Source organism: Neospora caninum, chromosome V (genome assembly GCF_000208865.1).
Source record: "Neospora caninum Liverpool complete genome, chromosome V".
Classification (NCBI taxonomy): Eukaryota; Apicomplexa; class Conoidasida; order Eucoccidiorida; family Sarcocystidae; genus Neospora; species Neospora caninum.
In genome coordinates, this window is record NC_018391.1 from 2,055,676 (window position 1) to 2,079,134 (window position 23,459).

General features: G+C 50.1%; 4 protein-coding genes across 4 annotated transcripts; 3 read left to right on the forward strand and 1 right to left on the reverse strand.

Moving 5' to 3' along the window:
* Nucleotides 1–879: 879 nt before the first annotated feature.
* NCLIV_014630 (Novel protein similar to quinoid dihydropteridine reductase (QDPR, zgc:112405), related) lies at nucleotides 880–2,338 on the forward strand (the record flags this gene model as incomplete). The annotated part of the gene is made up of 2 exons (XM_003881653.1): nucleotides 880–1,140; nucleotides 1,700–2,338. 2 exons carry the CDS (start codon nucleotides 880–882, stop codon nucleotides 2,336–2,338), a joined length of 900 nt encoding a protein of 299 aa, XP_003881702.1.
* Nucleotides 2,339–6,988: 4,650 nt separating this feature from the next.
* Nucleotides 6,989–14,972, forward strand: NCLIV_014640 (putative TBC domain-containing protein; the record flags this gene model as incomplete). The annotated part of the gene is made up of 14 exons (XM_003881654.1): nucleotides 6,989–7,304; nucleotides 8,034–8,116; nucleotides 8,640–8,676; nucleotides 9,249–9,289; nucleotides 9,595–9,713; nucleotides 9,992–10,052; nucleotides 10,362–10,416; nucleotides 10,880–10,911; nucleotides 11,264–11,380; nucleotides 12,074–12,149; nucleotides 12,806–12,887; nucleotides 13,231–13,325; nucleotides 13,978–14,027; nucleotides 14,853–14,972. The coding sequence occupies 14 exons, from the start codon at nucleotides 6,989–6,991 to the stop codon at nucleotides 14,970–14,972; spliced, it is 1,284 nt and encodes a 427-aa protein (XP_003881703.1).
* A 2,193-nt stretch (nucleotides 14,973–17,165) lies between these two features.
* On the reverse strand, nucleotides 17,166–19,442 carry NCLIV_014650 (putative XPA-binding protein; the record flags this gene model as incomplete). Its single annotated transcript, XM_003881655.1, has 3 exons — nucleotides 17,166–17,465; nucleotides 18,266–18,382; nucleotides 18,870–19,442. 3 exons carry the CDS (start codon nucleotides 19,440–19,442, stop codon nucleotides 17,166–17,168), a joined length of 990 nt encoding a protein of 329 aa, XP_003881704.1.
* A 2,369-nt stretch (nucleotides 19,443–21,811) lies between these two features.
* NCLIV_014660 (hypothetical protein) lies at nucleotides 21,812–22,792 on the forward strand (the record flags this gene model as incomplete). Its single annotated transcript, XM_003881656.1, has 1 exon — nucleotides 21,812–22,792. The coding sequence occupies one exon, from the start codon at nucleotides 21,812–21,814 to the stop codon at nucleotides 22,790–22,792; it is 981 nt and encodes a 326-aa protein (XP_003881705.1).
* Between the last annotated feature and the right edge of the window lie 667 nt (nucleotides 22,793–23,459).

The following is a 23,459-nucleotide window of genomic DNA, read 5'->3' on the forward strand; positions in this document are numbered from 1 at the left end:
TGTGAAAGAAAAATGGAGAGAATGCCAGAAAATCCAGAGCTTCCTCTCTTTTTCCTGGCTCTCTTCTCGTACTTGCTGTGATCTGCATGCAGAGAACAGACGGGACAGCGGGCTGCGATTTTCGTCCGGTTTCCGTTCAAAAGATCAGGAAAAACGAAGAAGCAAATCCCAAGACGCCTCTTCTTTTTTTTCAGGGAGAGCACAATGAAAAGGATGCCACACACCAATTTCGAAAAAACTTTTTTCCCGCAAAGAAGTGCTTTTTCCGGACCGCCCTGCTACACGGCTGTGTGTGTCTCCGCTGTGCTTGACGCTGTCTCCGTCACCTGCAGCCTTCTGCCTTCAGTTGCTCCATCTTGTTTTTTTAAATAAGTTTTCCATTTGTTTCCCTCGTTCTCTCCACTTGCCACCACGGGAACGTGGTGCGGTCTTTTTGCACTGTATGTACACCCGAAACGCGATCCTGCCGCATCGGACCTCCTTCACGGGGTGTATGTACATCGCAAGCACGGCTCCTTCCGGCACGCTCGCGCGGCTTCACGCCATGTTTCTTCTGCGTCTGCTGTTTGCTCCAGAAACAGTGGAGAATCCACTCTGCGCGTCTGTTCCATTTCTCATTTCTCTTCCTCTCTCTTCTCTCCCGGGTTTCCCGTCTTTGAAAGAAAAAAACACCTACACGCTTTTACACGCCTCTGCTTATCCCTGGCGAGTCTCCGCTCTCCGTAAGGAGCCTCCAAGGCCTTCTACAGAAAGCTTCTGCCCTCCGCTTCTTCTCTCACGCCTCTTCTCTCACGCTTCTTCTCCTTTCTTCACTCCTTCTCTTACTTCTTCTGTTCTTCTCCTCTTCTTCTGTCTCCTCAGGTGTGTTCTCGTTGGAAAATGCAGTTGTTTCGGAAAACCGTTCTCCTCTTTGGTCACTCTGGAGCGCTCGGAGGCGCAGTGGCAGACGCCTTTGCTGCGGCGCGATGGCGCGTGATTGGCTGCGGGCCTCGTGCGCTGCCGGATGCTAAGAAAATTGCAGGAACGGGTCTATTCTCAAACGGCGAACAACCGTCTCCCCCCCACGAAACGATTGAGTTAAAACCCTCAGACTTCAACTCCTTGCAAGCGCAGGGCGAGTACCTTGCCCGAGAACTGCAGGTGCGCCCACATGATTCGAGTCGACGCACAGAAAACCGACGAAGAAGGACTCCGGTGTTTGTTGTTTTTCCTTGTGTTTTTCTTGCTTGAGCATGCATGTGAACAGAGGAAAGAGCGCCTCCTACAGTACCCTTACTATCACACACACATACTCATATATATATATATATATGTCTCAACTCCAAATATGCAGAGATAACGAGAACGAAGCTGGCACATCCATGGGGACATAGCTGCGCATACCGCCCTCACTCTCTTTAGATATATATATATATATAGAGAGAGAGAGAGAGAGAGAGTGAGAGGGATTAATCGCTTGAGACTGTATGTGTACATACAGATGTACACATGCATTGCGAGTGGAATTAGGTAAACGTGGATGTGGAGTTGTGTGTGGATGTCAGCGTCTTGGTTTTGACTGCCAGGAGAGACGTACACATTTTCTTTTCTTTCTTTCTCCTGATCTATCTTCCTACAATCGTTCTCTGTCTCTCCGTCGTCTCTTTCTCTTTTGCACTTCTTTTCGTCTCAGTCGATTCTCTCTTTTTTTTCTGTGCAGCCGTTGCTGGCCTCCGGGCCTCCGCTGCATGCAGCGATTTGCTGTAGCGGCGCCTTCGCGTGCAGTCCCGTGTCTTCGGAGGCTTTCCTCGCAGAAACAGAAAGGCTCTTCCAGGCAAACTGCCTCCCGGCCCTCCTCTGCGCCCACACCGCCGCGGTGCTCTTCCGGAACCGCCAAGACACCCCACAGACTAGCCAAGACACCGTGCCCCCGCTGGTTGTCTTGACCGGCGCAGCGGCAGTGTCTTCGCATCCGCCCGCGCCGACTCCCGGGATGATTGGCTACGGTTGTGCGAAGGTATTTGTGCATCATCTGGTGCGTTCCCTCGCGGCGACGCAGGTGGAAAAAGGTTTCCTGGGCGCGAAGGGAGGTGCGGATTCCCCAGGAGAGCCGCAGAGCCCACCCATCGATTTCCGAGTCGTCGGCATCCTCCCCACAGTGCTTGACACTCCTGCAAACCGCGACTGCATGCGCGATGTGCCGGACGAAGAGAAAGAAAACTCGTGGACGAAAGTTGAGGAAATTGCGGAGAAGCTGGTGAAGTGGGCCGACGGCGAGGAGGCCGTCGAGAACGGCGGACTGTATGTGGTCAGGACAGAGAAAGGAAAGACAACCTTTCTTGTGCCTCCCGAGGCGTAAATGTTTCTCTTGTTCCTCCTCGAGACAGAGACGGCGACTTTCAGAAAAGAGAAGGAATCGAGGCGGCTGACGGGAGAGAGAGTGGATCAGGGGACTGCCTGGAGAGAAGGCAGAGGGAAACGAGGAAGCAGACTCGCCCCTCGAAAAACAGTTTTTTCTCCGTTTCTCTGGCTCTCTGCGAGTGAGCAGGAGGAAACAAGAGTAGTGGATTTGAGAAAGAAGCGCCTTCTCCACTTTTTGCCGGATTGGTGACATCTCCATATCGTTGTAAACGAAAATGTGTAGAAATAAAAAGGTATGGCGTATGTGGCCGTACACCTATAGATTTGTGTATATGCGGATATATGCATATATGCATTGAGCTATCTAGATAAATATGAGATATGTAGATATAGAGAGAGATGTATAGGAGTGTTGTGTGTATGCTTATGAAGGCTGAGGGGGGTTTTGGAACGAAGGTACAGTGTTTTGAATGCGTTGGAAGTGGTGTTTTTTGGGAGACTTCCACGCTTTGTGGACGGTGGAAGGAAAACGAGAGACAGCCCAGTGCCGGGGACGAAACCGTGCCCGACTAGATATCGGAATTCTGCGCCTCCTCTTTGCTGCGGAAAATGCGAAAGAGGCAGCAAGAACTGACGGGAAGCGAGAAACTTCTCCGATGGTGGGAGTGCCATAAAAGCGCTGGAGATACACTCGGAATTTTTCTTCTTCCCTGCAACGCGATTCTTCACTCAGCCCTGGTCTCCTTTGACGGAGGGAGAGGCAGGACGGTGCATTCCGTGTATGCAGGAATCTGGATATTTTTCAAACGTTTGCATACATGCGCCCCCCGAGAGAAGGCGGCCGTTTTATGAGTATCTCGCCGACTGCGTCTCTTTCTCCCGACAGAAACGGGTTCAGTTTCGTTCCTCTAAAAATCACGAGACTCAGAAAACCCCTGCGAAGGCCCTTTTCCCTGAGAGAGAGACAGAGCCGTCACCAAGGGCGAAACGCCTCCCTCAGCGCACCTCGCAGGTTTGCCTGAGAGTGAATGGTCCGAAAGAGAGAGGAAGCATTCGCAGAGAAAGAAGAGAAAATGGAGACAGGAGTCGCACCTAATGGCCGCAAAACGAAGAGCGACGAACACCCGTCGAGAAGAAGTGACGAGGGGAATTCCGCAAGTTTTTTCTGTCGCTTTCTCAGCGTTTTTCACCAGGCACATGACCCAACGCAGCGAGTATGTAGAAGAGTCTTCTGGGGAGTGTTCTCTGACGAACTGCAGGAAAGACATCACAAATTTTTGTTTTTCTCGCAGAACGGAGCGTCAAAAACATCGACGCTGTTTCTCGTTCTCGGTAAGTGTGCCAGTCACAAACTACCTCTTTCTCTCTCTCTCCTCAGCGCTGCTTTTCCGTTTCTCATGCGAATCAGACTTTTTCTGTCGCATAAATCAGGCTCTCTCATTCTCATGCCTTAGTCGATCTCTTTCTCGTAAATCGCTCTTTCTCATATAAACCAGTCTCTCTCGGTATCGGCGCCGACCAAGCCCTGCCGCCGCGCCTTCCTCGGAACTGCCTTTCCAGAAAAGCGATATCTCGTTGGCGGAAAGCGTTCTGGCATTCCACAGAAAAAGATATATCTAGACTTGTATGTGCCTGTCTATATCAATCTCTACAGAGATGTATATATCGATACGAATACAAAGACATCTATATATCTACATATGTATCTACGTCCCTAGATGTGCGAAGGGTTGTGTGTGGATGGGCCTTGAAATATACACGCACATATGGACAGGAAAACGTACGCATATACTTATTTGTATGCGATGAGAAACGCAACGCTACATAAAGATAGATCGGTGTGTAGCTACAGATAAAGGCATGGCGGTGTAGGAGGAGGGGCAGTACAACATATTTTAATGGAGATGCATGCTTTTGTATCTCTGGGCTTTTGTAGAGATCTCAAGATGCAGAGAAAAAGACTCCCTGATGTGGCTACGCGAGGCACTGCGAACTTGTTCCTTATTCGGCCAAACCCTGTAGGCTCTCATCGGAGAGGCGTCCTTCGCCTTGGGCAAAAGCGACAGAAGAAAGATCAGTTCACAAGGAAGAAAAGTGGAGAGAGAGAAGTCAGCGTCCAGGGAGCAGGAAACGAACTCACAGCGCATCCGAAGGTCGAAGACAGGCGAAAAGCAGAAGCATGTTCGGTTCAAAGTCGCTGAGATGTCTGTACAGCTGGCTGTCGAAGAGAAAAGGCTGGCCAGCTTGGCGCCGCCGAACCTCCAGGAGCCGATACTTTCCTACGTCTCTCACCGTGGCGGGAAAGAAAAGGGACACCAGATTCGAGGCAAAAAACAGAAGAAAGGGGCACATCGAGGAAAAACGCGGAGCCTTCCGCGAAGACACTCTCTCCTCGCCTGGTCGCGCATGCAGTGCGCCACTCGACTGTCTGTTGGGTTGTCTCAGTAGCTTTGTGCCGCAAAAAGCGCCAATATGTTGGCAGACGCGCGAGAGAGCCCGCCTTCCTCACAGTCGCTTTTCCTCAAAAAGCAGCGTTTCGTAGAGGTTCCACGCTGTCGAAGAACCCGCACGTGTCTTTTTCTCGCCTTCTCTCTCCAGAAGACCTACGAAAGTTGCACGACGAGCGCGGCGTCGACACACACAGAGTCGAGAAGAGGCGATCTGAACTGGGCTGTCGATTAAGTGATCCGTTTTTTTTTGCCTCTCTCGCTGCGTTTCCTTCTCTCTTTTCCGCAGTCTCCGCAAGAACGGAGCGAAAGGGGAGGGCGACTCTCCTTTTTTCTTTCTGCGTCTGCTTGCCAGTCTGTGGATGAGGTGTACATACACCCGGTGGCTGGTGGCTGGCGCTCGCCGCCTCCATCTCCGCTTTGGATTTCAGGCGCTGCTTTTCGCGTGTCCACAGAATATCTTTCACTTGCGCAGAGCGATCTTCTTTTCTCGAAACTCTTCTCGCTTTTCCGCTCTTTTCTTCGAAGCTCACTGCCAATCTGTCGGCGGAAAAAGCCGGAGAGATCGACAGGCACAGAGAGACGCAGATAGAGAAAAGGGAACCAAACACGGAGAGAGGGCCCTGTCGCGGAATGGCCAGAGAGAAGAGAGAGTGGGATAGAGGCGGAGACAACGCGAGAATGAGAGTATCTGAAGACGCATAAAGATGTGTGACCTCGACTCGATATCCAAGCACGTGCCAGGGAGAAAGAGGGAGGCACTCAACGGCAAGGAAGGCTGAAGAAAGCAAGAGCCTGAGAAAAAAGAGTCTCTGCTCTCCTCTCAGGCTCTCTTTTTTCTTCTCGGTTTCATCGCTTGGGCGACACCGGGAACAATCTGATTCGTCTTCCTTCTGTTCGATTTCGTCCTCTTTCTACTCTGTTTTCTTTCTAATTCTATTCGTTAACCTTTTAATCTTTCTCATCCTAGTCGTTTCCTTCGTTTTCTGATTTGGTTTTTATTCTAATCTGACTCATCTTCCAGTCTGATTCGGTTTCCTAATCCGATCCGTTTTTTTGTAAAGGTAACTGGTGTTCAGCCTACTCTGATTCGGTCTCCTTGTAAGCGTGTTTGTCTTCCTCGAGCAGTAACACCTGTCCTTTCTAATCGTACCCAGTCATCTTTGTTTCTGATTGGGTTCCCCTTTCGCTTCCGTTTCCGCGTGTTCCACGCCCTTCGGAGCATCATACGCAGATTTCGCCTCGTCCTCTTCCGCTCGCAGCTGAGAATCGCGGGGGGGAGAATGACAGGCAGGACAGGAGGAGGGTCAGGAGACACGAGGCAGGAAAAAAGAGAGAGTGTGGAAGGGAAATGGAGAGGGAAGATCGGGGAGAGAACGCTGTAGAGAGGTCGATAGCGCTGTGGAGAGAATGTCAGAGATGAAGACGTAGGGGGTTCCTCGGCAAGGTGAAGAGTAGACGCGGACGAGGCGGTTGATCTTGCAAGGGAGACACATCCGCGAAAAGAAAAGACATCCTCACGAAAAGACGAAAGGGACCTGTTTTTCCTTAACAAAAAACGAAAGGAACTTGCTTTCGGCCAGCAGAACGTCAGGCTGCCTTTCTCGTGTGTGGACTTTGAAGACGTGCAAATCCGATCGCGCGTCTTCCCGGTCTTCTCTCTCATCTTGTCGCCACCTCTTTTTCTCGCTTCCCGGTGTCTGTTTCGCCTCTCACTTTCCTCTTTGGTTTCTTCACTCTTGCGCCTTTCTCACGTTTCTGCGCCTTTCCAGTCTCCTTGTTTCCGGTAAAAAGAACTTTGCGACGCGTTTCCCTACCACGTACGACAGCTCCAGTCTGCCATCTACGTATTCCAACTGAACCACTCTAGCTTTTTCGTGCGGAGGAAAATCTCACGCTGTCGTTTCAGTCTGTTCCCTTCCTCTCTTCTCACGTTCATCGTTGTCTCCTCTCGTCCTCGTCGTCCTTCCTCTTCGTCGCCGTCTTGTTTCTTCCGCTCCGTTTTTCTCCCTCTGCCTGTTCGTCATTCTTCTTGTTTGCTCTCTGTCTCCTCCCGTTCTCTCGTGTTCGCACTCACATCTGTCCTCACTGCACCAGTTTGCGTTCGCGCTGTCTGCGGTCGTTTTTGCTTCTCTGTTTTTCCGTCTTTTTCTGTGCCGAATGCATGCATATGCACGGCTCGGCCACTTGCGGTTCCGAGGATGTGGCCCTCTCCCCTTGCAAGTAATGAGGCTCCTCCCTCTCCACGCAACCCTCCAAGTTCTTCGTCTTCCTCTTCTGCTTCGTCTTTCTCGTCGGTTTCCTTTGTTTCGTCTCCTGCGCGCGGGCCCTCTCCCCTTCCTCTTCCCGAGCATGGAAGCTGCGAGAATTCGCCCAAACGCGAAGGGGCGAGACGGACCCGACGAGCAGAGACTGTCTCCTCGGAGACTCCCGCCGAGCCTAGCGGGTCGCCTTCGAAGCTGACCGTTCGCGCCGAGCGCTTCTGTTCCCTCCTCGAGCGGTCCAATATTGATCTAAGTAAAAACTCCACTGGCCTGTCGCGCTTCCTTTTTCACGTCGCTTCCTCGCTTAACACGCGAAAAACAGATTCTACGTGGACGCTGCGGAAGACGCTTCACAGCTTTCTTTAAACCGACGCTGTGCAACAAAGCTTCGCCACAGACATATCGATGACTCTTTCTTTGTATCTGTATATCTGTATATATATGTATATATATATATATGTATATATGTATATCTGTCTGTATCTGCATCTATATATTCATATATCTCTGTATTTGACCATATGCCTCTTTTCATCAGTCTATGCATCTATATCTCCTTCTCCACAACACGGTTTCTCAAACACACCACTTTCATAATCAAGCATTCCTGTCTATCTTTGTATAGATACATCCCTAGATACGTCTATACCTATTGAGCTATATAGATATAAATGTGTATATAGACAGATATTTGCTTGGGAATTTGTCATCACTTCGAGAACCGCTGTCTCCGTCTTCCTGTGTGTCATCGAGACAAAACGGACAACCACGAAGCGAGGCGCAGCACTCGCTCGAGGCCTCCGTGTATCCCTCACCGCCGCCCTTGAGACGCATGCAGATCCCTGGCTGTTTCTAGATCTACACCGGAAGCCACCCCTTCGCGTGGCATATCGTTCTCTGTCGGGTCCTTTCAATTCGATGCAGAAAAAACGAGTGCTGTGGAAAACGCCCACACTCCTGTGCTGTCATCTCTCCTCTTCAGACGAACTGAAGCAGCTGCTCTGGAGCGGCGTGCCCAAGTGCTGTCCGACCTCCGTTCGCAGCGACTCCTGGCGAATCGTCCTCGTAGGTCCACGCATCTTATTCTCTCGGTTCGGCTTATATTCGGATGAAAATGAGTCTCCCCTCGCGCGCTCACACGCCCCAGATCTCTTCGCTGCTCGCACGTATCAACGCGCGTCAGAAGCCAGGCAGGGGGAGGGCTTGTTGGAGAATTTTTGCCGAATATTTTTGCATCTCACGAGGCTGAGTGTCATCCTCGTTTTTTTCGTCTCTTCCTCGGCGACGTTCGTCTGCTTACGCGTTGAGCTTTGGGATCGGAGAACCTTCAGTTTTGCTCGCACACATACACTGCGGGTCTAGCGACTTCGCTCCCGCCTCCGGAGGCTTCACGCCATCTACCGCCGAGGATTTTGCCTCTCCCGAGAGAGGGAGAAGCCGAAAAGAAAGCGGCGCCAATCTCGCCTGTGCGTTTGTTCCAATGTGAGCACAGAGGATCGGTGCGTGTGTAGCGACATGCTCCTGAATCGAACGGTACAAGCTGTGGACAATCGTGCGTTTTCTTGAATGTCTCTCTGCGGGTCTTCAGGGATACCTCCCCGTCAATCGCGAGCGCGTCACTCACGGTGAGTCGCGACATTCTCGGTGTACGTACACCGCAGATCTTCTCGAGTGTCTCTTCTTTGCGGCAGCTCCACGCGCTTTCTTTCGTTTCTCTCGACTGGAAACGACTCCTGTGTCAATTCTTCTTCGGCGCATCCGCATCTTTTTTTGTCGCTTGTTCGAGTGCACCTCGTGAACCGCCTCCACACACCACGACTGCCAGCGCCTCCTCCCTCCAGGTACCCGCATATATATATATATATATATATTTACACACGCATATATCTATGTATTGGTGTGTATAAATATATTGGAATACAAATGAATATAATTCGCTAAACACATGTTTATTTTGCATGGATATATGCTTAAAAATGACGGCATCTACACTTGAAAGCAGTTGTGGATGTTGCGGGTACGCGAGCTAGGATAGTCCTGAATCTCTGCATAGTTCGTAAAGGGTGGAGTTTTCTGTCGGTTCACGCCGAGAGGACGTTGTCTCCTGTTGGAAAGAAGGGGAGGAGTTGTTCGCGTAAAGACAATCTCTGTGGTGCCAAAACGGATGGCTGCTTTTTTCTTTCTCGTCTCTGCCCAGTTCTCGCCAAGAAGCGCAGCGAATACAAGGAACTCCTCGAGGTAAGCCCCTTTCCACAACGTCACAAGACACCGGCGCCTCGACGCAAGCAAACAAAAATGCAGGCACAGCTAATCTACGCCCACCCCTGACAGCCTGCGTGTATATCCATCTCTCTCTTCAAGATTCGTTTTATCGAGGCATGCCGACGCGTCCCTATATAGAGAAATACACGTTCAAAACCTCGACATATACATATATATATATATATATGGATGTATTTCTAGATTTCTACGATGTCGCTGCAGAGCGGACTATCTTGTCGCTTTCTGTTTCTTTTGGGGTGTCTCTCTTCGCTTTCCCTCAGCACTACTACGAGAAAGAAGCTCTGTCCGTTGAGGAAGGCAAGCTGCTGCGACAGTTGCGCGTCGACATTCCGCGCACGCATTCTGGTCGCCTCTTCTTCAGCCATCCTCGAATTCAAGGGTGAGGTCTGTTCTTTTTGACGATTTGCGAGACTTCGTCACCATGCATCCACATCTCTGAAGAGCTTTTGGAGACGCGCCATTTTCCGCACCTCTTTGTTCTTAACAGGGTGACAGAGTTTTTCCCAGGGGTCAAACTAGTCTATCTCTCGCTTTTAGGCTGTCGAAATTGTCCGTTCCGGAGTTTCGGCGCTCATGCCAGTGCTGGCCGTCTGCTCGTTCCCCCTTTTTCTTTTCTCCCGAATCCTTTCTTTTTGTGCTTTCTCTTCACTCACACAGATGCATGGAACGAGCACTGTTTCTCTGGGCCGTGAAGAATCCTGCCAGCGGATACGTCCAGGTGAGAACCCGTCGCGCGTGTATTTTCTCGTTTCTTTGTGTGCCTTCTTCCCCTATTTCCGTCGATGCCTCTTACTCTATTTCCATCTATGCCTCTTCCTCTCTATAGGATCAAACGGCGACGAGCTTTTCTCTTTTCTCGCGTTCTTTTCTTGCCACCTCTCCCTCTTTCGTTCCATTTCTACGGCGCTCTTCGTCGCATATCCGCCCCTGCGTTTTTACGATCGTGGGCGTGTGTGCCTGCCGCTTTGCGCTTCCCGTCTGTTTCCCGCGACGTCTTTTTTCGTTCCACTTGTTTGCGAATTTTCAGGGTATCAACGATCTGATCACTCCGTTTCTCTCTGTCTTCCTCGAGAGCAGTCTCGGTACGGCCAGCTCCGCGACGTGAAGGCAAAAACAGAAAAAAGAATCAAAATTCGCAGCACACATCCATCCGTCTTTCCTGCTGTTTCGTCTCGCTTGCCTTTCTTGGCACCTTCCCACCTGTCCACTCGTTTTTACACTCAAAGAAAAAACTGCGTCTTCTTGCCTCTGAATTATCTGGTGGCGAGAGCGTTTCGAGGCAAAATAACGCTCAACGGCAATGCTTCGGCCCCCTGCGCTTCTGGTTCGGAGGAAGAGGTGGGAACCTCCCCTTTGGGCGTATTTCTTCTTCACTTTTCAGTCTCCCTTTCTCGCCCTTCTCTCTTATCATACGCCAGCCGGTTGCCTCCTCGTCTCTTCTTCCTTGCTTTCCCTTCTTTTCTCTTTCGTTGTTTGTTTTCTCTGTGTCGTGCTTTTCGTCCTCTCCTACGATTCGAGCACCCTCTCGTCTTTCTCTTTGTGCAGGACGAGACCCCGACACAGTTTCCATTGAAGACGTAAGAAAGCGGATTTCTGCCTGTGAACTGCGGCAGGTTTTTCTTGCTTCGTCCTCAATCTAAATCATTCCCATGCTCTCTCTCTCTCGCAGGCAGTCTCACGTCTTACCCATCAACGAGTTTATTGCTCACATATATCAATACACACGTACATATATATAACATATTTTGATATCTAGCCGTACATACATACTCACACGTACGTGTACACTTACATACCTATACATGAGTATATATAAACATACAATCGTATATTGATTTGCGTGTGAAAAAAGAGCGTTGTGTCTATGCGTGTGCCCGCCAGCCGTACGCCCTTTTGCATTTGCATTCCCTACACATTGTGTGCATGCAGTTGTTCATTGCGGTGTACATCCACCTGCGATTTCTCTCTCAGATTCCTGTCGAGATCCTCGAGGAGGTCGAGGCGGATTCGTTCTGGTGTCTCTCGAAACTGCTTGCGCACATTCAAGTGAGGTCCCCCGCAGTCTCCCAAGTTTCCTCCTCTCCTTTCTGTTCTCTTTCTGTGGATTGTCATTCTGGCAACGGTTGCCGACAGACGGATTCGACCCCTCGAACGCTGTGTCCCCCCTACCCATGTTTTCCTTTCATCCACAGAATCGATTTCACATCTCATCTACGTATGATATGTATTCAACTACTGGGGAAAGGGTTTTTACCTTGTACCGCAGGGTGTAACTCGTACGACACAAATGCCTACCCAGAGTGTTTGAAATGCGGTGTACAAATAGGAATACTGTTGTCATTCCTATTAACAGCGATGGAAAACGACTCTGATGCCAGTATGGTCAGTGCCATGTACTGGAAGAAGTAATCCCTGAGACAAGGTTTTGTTTATAAGCTTTTTCTGGGGAGTATTCACTACGGCATGGACTCCTGGTTTATATTTTCACTTTTTTCGCTCCCGGTTTTCGTTGAATCTTTCAATGTAAAGCACGACAAAACCACAGGACTCAGAGGAGGCAGCATGCCCTCTGCATTCACGAGGTGATGTCTCGTGCGCGTGTGTCAAGAAGAAATATCGACGCCTGTATATGTACTTTCCGATTGAGCGTCGGGTGGTTTACGTTCTGTTTATGAGCTCCGCTTGCGGAGAAGATCACTGAATGAATTGTTGTTGAGGAAACTTGATTGTCTGTTGCAGGACCACTTCACTTTCGGACAGCCAGGAATTCAGCGCTCCGTCTTGAAGCTCACCGACATCGTCAAGCGAGTTGATGGTATTTCCACACTTGGCAAAAACTTCACACTGTCGATGGACACACACAGCGACATTACACAAACCGCCCTTATTCATCCGTCTCTACATGCATTTATCAGCGTGTATCCGTCCATCTATGCTTGTACCCCTCTCTCACTATATATATATATATGCCTTTTTACATCTATCTGTCTATCTCTATCTATCTATGTATTTGTCTATCTATCTATCTATCTATCTATCTATCTATATATATATATATATATATATAGACATATATAGATTCACTTACGCGTATGCACGCAGATCTTTTTGGATGTATCCCACTTAACTCACGCATAGATCTGTCATCCAGAATGCTGGTCATACTGTATGTATGTATGTATGTATGTATGTATGTATGTATGTATATATATATATATATGTATATATGACTGTGACTGTATGCATATATGGTTCTACAGGGAGAAACCCACAGTGGAAAGGAGAGCCGTACTGGTTGAGAGCCGCCCTCTGGGTTTGCGTCCACGTGTCGGCGTGCCGTTTTCTCTGGCGAAAAGAGCTTCATTTCACGTTTTGTGCAGACTGGTCAGTACCTCCGCTTTTGCCAGTGCCTGCATTTCCCCTTCTGTCGCTGTTTTGGTTTTTGTTGGCACCTGTGCTCGCCGTTTTCAGAGCCGCTGTACGTACACCTGACGTCACAAGGTGTTGACTTCCTGCAGATGTCTTTCCGGTGGATGAATTGCCTGCTTATGAGGTACGTATGCGCCAAGCGACTTTCTCGCAAGTCTTTTTTTGCTACTTTTTGAAATCTTCTGCTTCCTCCATTGGTGCTCTATCTCCGCTGCTCCGGCTCAGCGACTCCGTTGTTCCTTAAGCGGGTCGTTCCTTTCCTTTTTTCCACGGAAAAGGCGACATATCTCTGTGCAGCTGTCGACACTCTTCAGAGGCTGTTCCATATCTCGAGATCCCATGCGTTTTTTCCGAAACCGAAGAACCCGTCGCGTGAATTTGAAAAGAAACGAACAGGAGACCGGTCATGACCAAACATCCAAACGTCTTTCGCTTTTCGCCTTTTTTCTTTGCGTTCGCTTTTGCAGAGAGTTTCCCCTCAGATGCGTCATCCGCCTCTGGGACACCTACATCGCCGAGCAAGCTGAAGGCTTCAGCTCCTTCCATGTCTACGTGTGCGCGGGTGAGATGCTCTGAGGCTTCTTTTCTCTCTATCCCTCTCTGTTTCTCGCACGCGAAAGAGCTAAAGAGGATCTCGGTGTTCCTGGTTGAGGGGGGAAGGTAGGAAGAGACAGCTGTGAGAAGAGCAGCCACTCCTGGTTCTCGGTCAAGACTGGACGGCGCCTGAAGAATCCAGGAACGTTTGCGCGTTGCAGAATCCTTCGTCTCTTAAAGAATAGGCACGAAAACGAGACGCCAGCGTGCAAACTCAGAATTCGGCTGGAAAGCCAAACGCATGCACCGCATGCACGGAAAACGTAGAGATGTCGGCGTTTTTGTGGTTCTACGCTTGGCGCCGTGTATGAGCGAGCCGTCTGCAGAGACACCTGGATTTCGAAAGGCTGTTTCGTGAACCCTCCGTGTCGCTTCTCTTCCACTGAAAAGATGTGTCAGCTGCCTGTGAAGGACTGCACGGATTCGTCTCTTCGACGCTGCCGCGACTGTGCTCCTCTCGCGATCTTGCGAGGGGCGAGAGACTGCACTTTCAAGAGAATCGCCTCTGGCTTTCGCTTGCGGGTTCTTACGTGCCCCCGTGTCGTCGGAGAGAAGAGGTTTCCTGGGGTGATTTCGTGTCTTGAGAGGCGGTCTTTTTTGTGTCTCTCTTTCGCGAGCAGTCTTCCTCGTCTTTTGGTCGCCGCAACTCAAGGAAATGAACTTCCAGCAGGTGAGTGAAACGGACATTCCGCGCGTTCGACTGTGTATATACACCAGATTATATCTGCATACACACGGCGGTAATCATACGTCTGTGGCAACTCAGATGCAGATACGCATGAGCTACGTATCGTCACCTCACGGCAATTCCCTACGTAAATATCTCTAGATATGGACAGATTTATAGAGAGCTACAGGCGTAGATAGACGCGAAATGGGCACCTATATCTGCTGGTGCACTGAGATGTGTGAAGACAGAAGGGTGACGCGTTGGTTCGCGGAAAAAAATTGACGGTTCCAGATTCCTCTTTGTCGAGAGCGAAACGAAACAGGTGTGTGTGGAGAGTCCGCTGAGCAGAGAGGGGAAGGGCGTACCTACAGGACGGTCAAACAGACGCTACAAAAACAACACATGCTTCTGTGCATATCTTCACTTTGTTATACATCTGCCTATACACATATTCGTGTATATATAATGGAAATATACATATATTGCTGTACCGATGTTGGCGGAACAGCAATATCTGGAAAGCTTCTTCCGCAGTGAAAAGCGCGTTTTTACGAATGCATGCCGAGGGCGAGAGAGAGGCGAGGAGGGCGCGGCCAGGTTCTGGTTTCAACTCTGCGGTCGATGTAGGCGTTTTTTGCAGAAATCGTTTTCCCTTGCCGCTTCTTTCAGCGAGGAGAAACACGGCAGAGAAAGCCGCTCGTGTCCCTCCCTCGCTTCTTGAGACCGACAGGGCGCACAACGCAGCAGCCCCGTCTCGACAAGAACGCGATTTGTCGGCCTCTGTCTTTCTCTCTGTGCGCTCTGCCTCGCTTGTCTGCTGCGCAGTTGATGATTTTCATCCAAAACTTCCCAACAGCGGACTGGACTGAGCAGGAAATTGAGACTCTCCTCGCTGAAGCGTACGCGTCATCTCGGCGACTTCTCAGTCATCTCTTTCGAAAGTGACGAGAAACCGTCGTCGTGGCACTGATGCAGTCATATATATATATATATATATATACATAAAGATATATGGAGGTATATATATATATATATATATATGTACCTGGAGAGAAAGAAGATGTAGATACAGACAGATGGACATATATACATCTACAGATGTCCGGAGGTATGTATATATATATATATATATATATCTGCATATATATTGAGAGAAAGAAAATATAAAGATAGGTGGATATATATATATATATACATTCATCTGTTTATATATGTGCACGTTTTGTTTCGTTGGTCAACTTGGGAATGCTTGTTTCCATCTGTCCTGTTTGATGGATTTGGATTGTCTGTGCTTACGAGCGAGGTGAATTGCGTGTGTGTTTTTTTTCAGCTTTGTGTTGAAGTCTCTTTTCCACGCAGCTCCAAAGCATCTCGGGCACTGACGCCCCTTCCGCGTCGGGAGCGACATTTCCAGGTTTGCATTCTCTGACCCCTCCGTGCCAACAGGAGAGATCTGTCGCCGAGTGCGGCGTCTCTTTTAGATCAATTTCCTCCTGCAGACGTCCGCGGTTTTCTCCGCGGTGTCTGTGTCTAAATTGCACCGTGGTCGAAGTCTCGAATTTTCTTGTCAAATCACTGCTGCGCGGCACATCTGCTCACGTCTTTCCGTTTCTCTTTCCTCTCGTTTCTTCTGTTTCGGCTACGCTCTCTGTTCTTTGCGGTCCCTCGATGTGCTTGCGGGTGTACGTACACCTGCCGCGTGGAGCCTCGCCTATGGGTGGGCCGTCTCTCTTCGACACGATCGTCGACAACTCTCGAGCTTTTCCGTTCCATCTTTTCTCCGTATTTTCCTCGCGCCTTCGCTGTTTCCACAAAGGTGTCTGAGTGAGCGCAGATTCTCGTTCCCCTTTTCGAAACATGGCATTTGTGAGGTTGCAGTGACACACGAGATGTCTCTGTAGGACAGATTCCGTACCTGCTGTAACACATAAATAACCCTATGGGTAGGTCTCCGTATAAATTTTTATATGCAAATATATACAAACGTTTTGGGGGAGAAACTCGGTACGTCTTCAAAAGCAACCAACAATATATATATATATATATATATATATATAAAGGCATATTTATACACGTTTATATACATACATATATTTTAAAATTGTACGCGTTGATATCCCCGTGTATCCCTCTATATTGTTCCTTATATGTTAATATATATCTACAGATTTATACACATCCATGTATATATATATATATATATATTTGCATGCATCATTCGTAGATGCCGATGAGATGGCAGTCACAACGCCGGAAACCCTAAACGCCCTCGCAGAGGTTGCGTAGCAGAGGCTATTGGGCACCTTTTCTTGAAGAGCGACCGTGGAGAAGAGACTGAAAATGCAAAACAAGTGGATAGACTCTCCCCGAGGACTGAGAAAACGAGGCTTCTCCCGCGGGCGAAGGGCCCCGAGGCAGCGCGCGAGACTCTGAGAGGACATGATTTGAAGCTCAAGCGAATGTCTAATGAAATTAAACGCAAAAAATAAATGCATACATATGCATATATACGTATGTGTACAAACACCGCAGGTGGAATACACCGTAGAACAAGTACTGCAGGAAAAAAAGCTGCGTTTGCTCACATCTACCTAGCCCCGCATATATATATATATATATATATATATATATATATGAATGTCTGTACATTAATGTTGACAAAGACATCGGGTGGGACTGAGACAGCCTTGTCGAAGAGTATAAGAAGAGGCAGGCGGCGAGCGAGACGTGCGAATACCTATAGCTCTCTCTGTAGAAAAGAGAGGCACAAAGAGGAAGAATGAAACAGATATGGATAGCCATATACATAACTATTTGTATGTATAGAGAACAAGTGGGAGAATCGATGCAGAGAGAGATAAAAGTTACCAAAGTCGACCTTCTGTCGATTTCGAAAGGTCTCGGTTTTTTCTCGGCAAGCCCCCGTTTTCCCCACGACGCGTCCGTGGGTTGCTCCGTCTACCGCATTCTTTCCAGTCCTCGAGGACTTCCATCACATGCGCAAAAGCGCATGCAGTTCCGGGTCCGCTGCCGTCTTCCCTCAACCTGAAAGAGACTCTCTTCAATTTTTTTTCACGATCGCCTCCTTCCATCTCCAGTTTCCCTGCGCACTTGGACAGCGTCAGTCTTCCCCACATCCTAGTCGCGGGCCTGTCCCTCCCCCACCTCGTCTTGTCTCTTCGCGCCCGAAGAGTCTGTCTCTTGGGCTCCAGAGACACCCTTCTTCTCGGGTTTGGAGGCGCTGGCGGAGACGGCAGCTGCCAGAGCCGCAGCCTGTGCCGAAGGATCATAGTCCCGTCTGAAGCGAGCGAGTTGAGCGTCCGCAGCCTCGCGGGCTTTCTCCTCTTTCGTCTTCTTCTGCTGCTCCAGAAAAGGCAGAAACTCCTGCCGGTACTCCTCGGCGCATCTCTCCAACTGGGTTAGCACGTCAACCATACCCTGACAAGAAGAGAGAAACAAACAGACAGTTCGTTTTGACTCCTCAAACACTACCACGTCTCTCGGTCGAAACAATAGCGAAAAACGCAAACCTACACAAATATACATACATGTGTATGTATATATATGTATGTATGCACGTATGTATGTATATATATATATATATATATATGTACATGTGCATCCAGGTATGTGGATAGAGGGATAGTCGATGCAGAGAGAGAGGAAAACACACACGTATGGGTAAAGAGAAGAACACAGAAATACAGATAAAGAGGCAGAGAAAACTCCACACATATACATAGATAAATAGATGCATACGTATATTGATAAAGAATACGATATGGAGTGGCCCAAACACTCTCTCCCTCTGTGTAAATCACGATCGATGCCATACTCGTTCATCCTCTCCGGAAACAAAGGGATGCAGAAAGATATCTCTGCGCCTCTATGCCTCTGCATGTCTCCAAAAACACCCTCGCTGCATCCTACAGCCTGCAAGCGTCCATGCGCACTAGCCATACATATATATGCACTTTTCTATGCAGTTAGTTAGTTATATATATATATATATATAGTATATATCTGTGTATATGTAGACTTATAGATATCGACAGAAAGATATACGCCTACACAGATCTACACATAGCTGTACAGGGAGAAAGGCGCACACGCAGAGATACAAAAACAAATACAGACGCACAAATCCATGCTTGTGTTGCGTCGTGTCTCGAGCAGACATCTGGCTGTTTTTGAATTTCCATTTTTTTCAGGGTTTCAGGTTTAAGGATTTCTCCTACCTCCCCCGAGACGGAGGAGACGCCGATCGTCTGAATGACGCGGTAAAACTCGACGAGCATGAGAGCACTCGAGCGGCTCAAGCTGGCCAAGTAACTCTCGTCCGTCAGCAACGCCTCCTGATGAAACACATTCCAGCAAATCACCGAAGCATCTCGAATTCGGATACAAGGCGTTGCTTTCTCTCTCTCTCTACGCACGCATATATATATATATATATATATATATATATATATATGTACATATATAGTGTGCAACGTTTTGGCTCACGCTCCTGCAATGTCGAATACCCTATGCCTGTACATCACGGCCTGGAATGCCTCGGCAACTTCATAGTTGTCCGTATCCCTCCCCTCTGTCGCACGCCGAGGTTTCCACAAGAGTCTCTTATTCTCGCTCGCTTCCACTGCCTACAAAGCCCTACGAATTTACATCTTTTTGCTTGCAAACACGCATGCGAACGTACACCCGCATATGCGTGAGGAGGAACGAAAGATCTGAGTGACTCTTCCGCGACTTGTCTGTCTCCTTTCTGTGACTGTTTTGATGTCCAGGCTTGTGAGAGATGGGATCTCTAGAAGGCGCGCGTGCGCGCGTGTCTCTCACCTGGAACGCGTCGTAGTTTGTCATCCATTCTTGGCAGAGTTGGTGGTTCGCCACGTCGATTTTGTTGAAGCATCCGATGAAGGGCAGTTTTGCCTTGTAGAGAACGCTGCATGCGTACAGCATATTGCTCATCAGCGTCACCGGCCTGGAGCATCTGGGAGTGTCGAGCACGTAACATACGCAAGTCGGCAGCGACGCGCTGAGGCTCTCGAGGATGATTGTGCCGCTCGCTGACCAGGTGAAGACTTCAATCTGGCCGGGAGTGTCGACGAGGATCACGTCGTGCGTCGATTTCCGCTGTTCGAGGAGTTGCAAGACGTCTCCGAACTTTGTGGCGAACAAGTTCAGCGACGTCAGAATCGCGCCGTTCGGCCCGAGACGGTAGTGCTGCATCACTTTCTTGTAGTCGACGGTGTCTCGGATGTCAATGTTCGGCTCGTAGCCGAGCGAAACGACTGCCGGATCCAAGTTCACAGTGTACACGCGCTTCCCACTTTCACGCAGAAACTTGTGCAAACCCGTCACAAACGTCGTCTTTCCGCTCCCGGCCATGCCGACAATCACCATCACCATTGCAGAACGAGAAGAAGAAGAGGAAGAAGACGAGGAAGAAGACGAGGAAGCAGACGAGGAAGAAGAAGAGGAAGAAGAGGAAGAAGAGGGGGGAGAAGAGGGGGGAGAGGGAGACGAAGAAGACGAGGAAGAAGAGAGGGGAGAGGGTGGGGCTGGGTCTGCTGCTGGCGGTGTTTCCATCTTTGATAAAGTAGAAGCAGAGGTCTCGGACGAGGAAGGAGAGAAGATGGGGCGAAGAGCGACGAAAGAACGGAGAGAAATGACGCGGCAGCGGAAAACTGGAGCCTTTGATAAGCGCGAGACGCGGGGAAACGAGGGAGAAGTGCAGGCAGAACCCCGAAGAAAATGGAGAGGAAGAACCAGCGAGGGAAGGCAGCCACCGGCAAACGTGGCTTCGATTCTTTTAAAAAGCGGACGGGAAGTTCTAAAGCTGTTTTTCACCTCCAAAAACAAGATACACCCGGAGGAGAGGACTGTTTCCAAAAAGTCTCCTCGTCTCGAAAGACGATAAGAGGGGCTCCTTGGGCGTGTCGAGGCGAACACAGAACTGGGAAAACCGGAGAAAAACGGAAAAAGGACACTGTTCTTCGTGGAAAATGCATGCACTGCCGCGTTTTTGGGGAGACACGGCGAGAACCAGCGGGCGAGAAGACGAGAAAATGCGGGTTTCCACGCCGCGAAGACGACAGTGAGAAAAGACAGATTCCGGTGAAAGAGAGTCAAGAGACGAAAATCTTGAAAGGATAGTTATGAAATAAACTCAGCAGAAACCAAGAAGCGTTCTCAGCTCACAGAGAGAAAAGCGGGCTCTGTGGCGTCTCGATGGAGATCTCGGCGCCGTACTCAAGGCTGCACAGAAGATAAAGAGATACGCCTGTGTGTATTTTAAAAACGTGTTCAGAAGGGTGGAGCGAAGCATAGTGCGAGGCTATCTGTGTAAGGAGAGGCAGAAAACAAAACGTCAGAGACCGCGTTTTTTCTGTGCGATGGGCAGTCCGCTCCACGGCTCTCTTACTTCTCGCGAACATTGAGCTGGAGAGACACTCGGAAGACCCGTGCGCCGAAAAACGCGGGGTTGCAGATATCGCTTCCTCAGAAAATTTCACGCTCGCCTGCATGCACGACAGTTGAGGGTTCGTTGCATCTCTCTTGCCTCCGTAACTGTTTCTGCTGTTTTAAGGTGTCTCTCGGCATCGGCGGTCCCATTTTTGCCGCGCATTCATTGGTCGGCCAGCTTCGCCTGCTCGGATTTCTCTTCTCCGTCGACAAAGATTGAGATTTCCTATCAAGTCGCGCGCGCATGCACACGTGCTGGCTGTTCAGCGAGCCCTCCGGGGAGACAGCTCGGCCCAGCGGCGGCCCGGTGTCTACTTTGTGCCCGAAAAAACGCGGCAGAAAAGACCTGAGGTCGACCAGAGAGAGATGGGAGGAGAGTCTCTTGACGCGTGAGTAAAAAGACTGCAAAGTCGGCGGTCCACGGTTCTCTGCTGTATTTTTGTGCCGGAAAGCGGGTTCCAATTGAAAACCGCAAATTCGCGGAGACAAACGTGGATCTGTGTGCGTGTGTGTGTGTCCTTCCGTCGAAGCCGACAGCATTTCTGTCATTTTGTGGTGTGGTTTTAGGGTTTTCTCGCACGTGCAGGCAATCGCCTCGCGACGCCGGGGGCCTTTGCCGTACCTGCCGAGAGCCGATCCGGAGAGAGGATAGCTGGGTGTACACGCGCATACACGCCTCAACGAATGAAAGACGTTTTCTAGAGTTCAGGTGTACGGTGAGCCTTCGCGAACCCAAAAGCGATCGTGCCCTTTGATTCGCCACTTTGTGCTCGGTCGCTTCCTCGCTCCTCGTCGCCCTGTGAGCATTTTGGGTCTCCGATTCCTGGAACAACTCAACAGCTGGCGACCGGAGTGTGAATGGAGAACAAACTCTGCATGCGGCCCCGTTTTTCCCGCGAATCTTGAATCGCGACAGAGTGCGCCGTCACAAGGAGGACCGCCTCCCGCCCATACGCACAGACATACTGAGGCCAGATTGTCTCGCGAGGCAGGGCAGAGGCGCATATAAAACCGTCGATCCGTACGTGCGCATCTTCCCGTCTCCTAGCACGTGCAACAGGCCATTCTTTGTCGTGCCTCTTCTCTAATGCTCCTTGAACCTCAAAGAACGACAGTTCGATTTGGACAGTTGCATGTGGGGAGTGGGGGCGAGGCTTATGTGACAGCGCCTCGTTTGTTCACGCAGCCTCAGCTCCTCGGCGTCGGCACGTCCTTCCTCGCCCACTCTTGTCTTTCCCCGTCTGAGTCCGCGTTTCTGTCCCTGCCCCAGGCAGCTCACTTTTTTGTCGGCATTGCAGCCAGGAAGCGGCGCCATGGAGGGAGCGAGTCTGGGAGAGAAGGAAGAGAAACACGTCCTGGTCGACGGCGCTCCTCTTCTCTCGCAGTCTGCGATTCCCGCGTGGGCGCACTTTTGTTTTAAATGCAGAGTGTATCGAACCGTGCCCGCAGGCGGCGTGCTCGACTCCGCGAAGGCTGCAACGCGGAAAACGCTGTGGGATGCCGGCGAGACGGGGCGTTCTTCACGGGGCCTGTCAAACAGATCCGACGAAGAGCAAAAGACCGCGCAAGAGGAAGAAGAGGAATACGCCCACCTTCTCCACGACGTCCTCACTGCTTACGGGGAAGTCTCGGATTTGAACTACTTGGTCAGCTGTGAAGACAGTGTACATACGCCTGAAGCTGCACAGACACCCCAGCCGGCAGGTGCACCTTCGGGTGTACATACACCCGGGCCGAGCACGGACTGTGCGTCTTCGGAGTCCTTTTCCCCGGAGAAAAAAGCCAGGGCAGGCGCTTCTGCGGAGCACACTTTGGTTGACGCGCACATGCTGGTTTCGTGCCATGTCGGCCGGAAGGTTTGTGGCCACAAGGGCGTCGCTCACGGCGGATTCATCGCGACGCTCCTGGACAACTCCCTAGGCTACATGGCGCATTTTGTCTTCAAACGCGCGGCGACCAAGAATCTGGAAGTCACCTTCCTTCGACCGCTGCTCGTGGACGCCTCTATCGTCGTCGACGTCGGCATCTCCAGTCACGATCCCGAGAAAGGCGTCTGCACCGTCGTCGGCACAGTGTACGCACTCACGCCCCCGCAGCTCAGACACCTCGGCAAGCCGGGAGGGAACTCCGCGGGCTCGAGAAAAAAGGGAGAGGCGACGGCCGCCGACCAAGCCGAGAAACGCACACAGCCAATCTCGAGCGGCGGAACCGCCGTTCCCGACGGGGTCTGGGTAGTCGCGACTGGGAAAGCTATCATGGTGGACGTGACGCAAAAGTGGAAAGGCATAGAGTGAAATGGAAAGAAACACTCCAAGCAGAACGCAAACAAACACGGAAGTTCTAGCCTTCCAGCAAAACGACATACCTAAAGGTCAACACAACCTCCGCAGGATTTCAAGAGCCGCCCGTATTCATCTATGCCTTATATATATATATATATATATATATATATATATATATAGCTAGATAGATGTCTGTGGAAATGTGCTTCAGTCTGCACGTGCATGCCATTGGACATACGTGTTCTGCTCTCTATACCCACCTCCCCTGCTGTAAATTCATCTATGCAAATGCACAAAGATGGATCCTTCGAACTGCGGGAAACCGCTGGTGCTTTTTGCGCGTCTAAATTGAATTTCGACGTTCGCCTGGCACGTGCTGGCTTCGAGTGGACGCAAGGCGTGGGAAGCAGACTGTGAGCCCATCGGCTACGTGTCTCGATTGCTTTACGAGAAAACAAACGAACAGGACGAAGAAAGTGTCGTCATTCATGATCAATCCCAACATTCAACAAAAATGTACACCGTCCTTCATCTCTCCTCTCTTTGTCTCTCCTCTCTTCTTCTCTCCTCTCCTTGTCTCTCCTCTCTTCTTCTCTCCTGCCTTTGCCTCTCCTCTCTTTGTCTGTCCTCTCTCTGTCTCTCCTCTCCTTGTCTCTCCTCTCCTTGCCTCTCCTCTCCT